The following is a 1,264-nucleotide window of genomic DNA, read 5'->3' on the forward strand; positions in this document are numbered from 1 at the left end:
TTTATAAATTTTGAACTACAAATTAACTGTGGTTATGACGAAATTTGAACTTTAAATGCTTATAAAACATAACCATGGTGCCTATGTATAGTTAATATTTTAGCTATAATAAAAACTTACGCATTACATTTTTAAGCTTTTTGACCGAATGAATAATTTTTTATTGATATTTATAGAAAAATAAATTTAAATTAATCAAATATAATCCAAATGAGGACGGTATAACCAAGCTGGTTATCAAACAATTTTAATAAATTTTCATTTTTTTTCTCCAATTATTTTAGAAAGCACTGAGAATTTTCAATTTCGACCTCCTAAAAGTATCAACTAGATCCAATTCGCTTCCAAAAACATACATCCGGCATCGATGTTTATGATCAGAGCATTTTTTCTACTATAAAAGTGGAAAAGTTACAAACATTTTAAAATACCTCAAATAAACGTCTGAAATTATTAGACTGGACAAAATACAAATAAAATTGTAACTAATTTTCAAGCCCCCCCCACTGAAAAATCCTGCGTACGCCACTGACGTCAGTACATCCTCCAGAGAGGCATATTATATAACTCAAAAACTGTGTATTGTCTACTCTAGAGCGTTTTAAATTCTAACACTTCTAACTACAACTTTAATTTAATATTAATTGTATGCGTTGAATTGTGTGAAGAAATAATTAGTGTGAGAATGATTGGTATACAGTATACTTGATTGTATTATAGCATGATTGGTAACATGGTAATATTATGTTGAACTAGTTTTTTCCAAAACCAAATAGTATCCATAAATGAATATAATATAATGTTAGTTCAAATGTAGATTTTTAGCTATTACTCACTTATAAGTCAATACCGGCGTACCATGTGTCAGTATGAATATAGGTATAACAATAAGACATATATTATTGCGTATAGCTATTAAAATTAATATAAATATTTTTTTTTTAATATTGTCATTAGGTACGTATGTATATTAATAACAATATTAAAACCGTCAAAGAAATAATACATTTTTTTTTTAATTTTTTTAGTACGAAGGCGGTGAAACGAGACTGATTGTATCATGGAGTCTTGGTGCTTTCGGAAGAAAAGAAACTTACGCCTTAGCCGATGATCTTATTTTTTTCTGCTCGTAATTGAGTGATTGTTACGTGACGGACTATGTTATGACGGAGCTTCTCTACTATTTTTATTTATTTATTTTTTTTTTTGTGTAATCCAACTATTTTTTTTTTTATTTCTGGGGCGGGGGTCCGGGAAAGCAAAA

The 1,264-nt window shown here is 28.4% G+C and overlaps 1 protein-coding gene across 1 annotated transcript in view; it reads left to right on the forward strand.

Moving 5' to 3' along the window:
* The window catches only part of LOC103308263 (zinc finger protein 525-like), a 13,146-nt gene that overhangs the window by 6,907 nt on the left and 4,975 nt on the right, over positions 1–1,264 (forward strand). Inside the window, exon 2 of the mRNA XM_029485371.1 lies at positions 1,029–1,129. Coding sequence (XP_029341231.1) covers positions 1,029–1,129 — 101 coding nt within the window. The remainder of the gene's footprint in view (positions 1–1,028; positions 1,130–1,264) is intronic.

This window comes from Acyrthosiphon pisum, chromosome X, assembly GCF_005508785.2.
Source record: "Acyrthosiphon pisum isolate AL4f chromosome X, pea_aphid_22Mar2018_4r6ur, whole genome shotgun sequence".
NCBI classification, from domain to species: Eukaryota; Metazoa; Arthropoda; class Insecta; order Hemiptera; family Aphididae; genus Acyrthosiphon; species Acyrthosiphon pisum.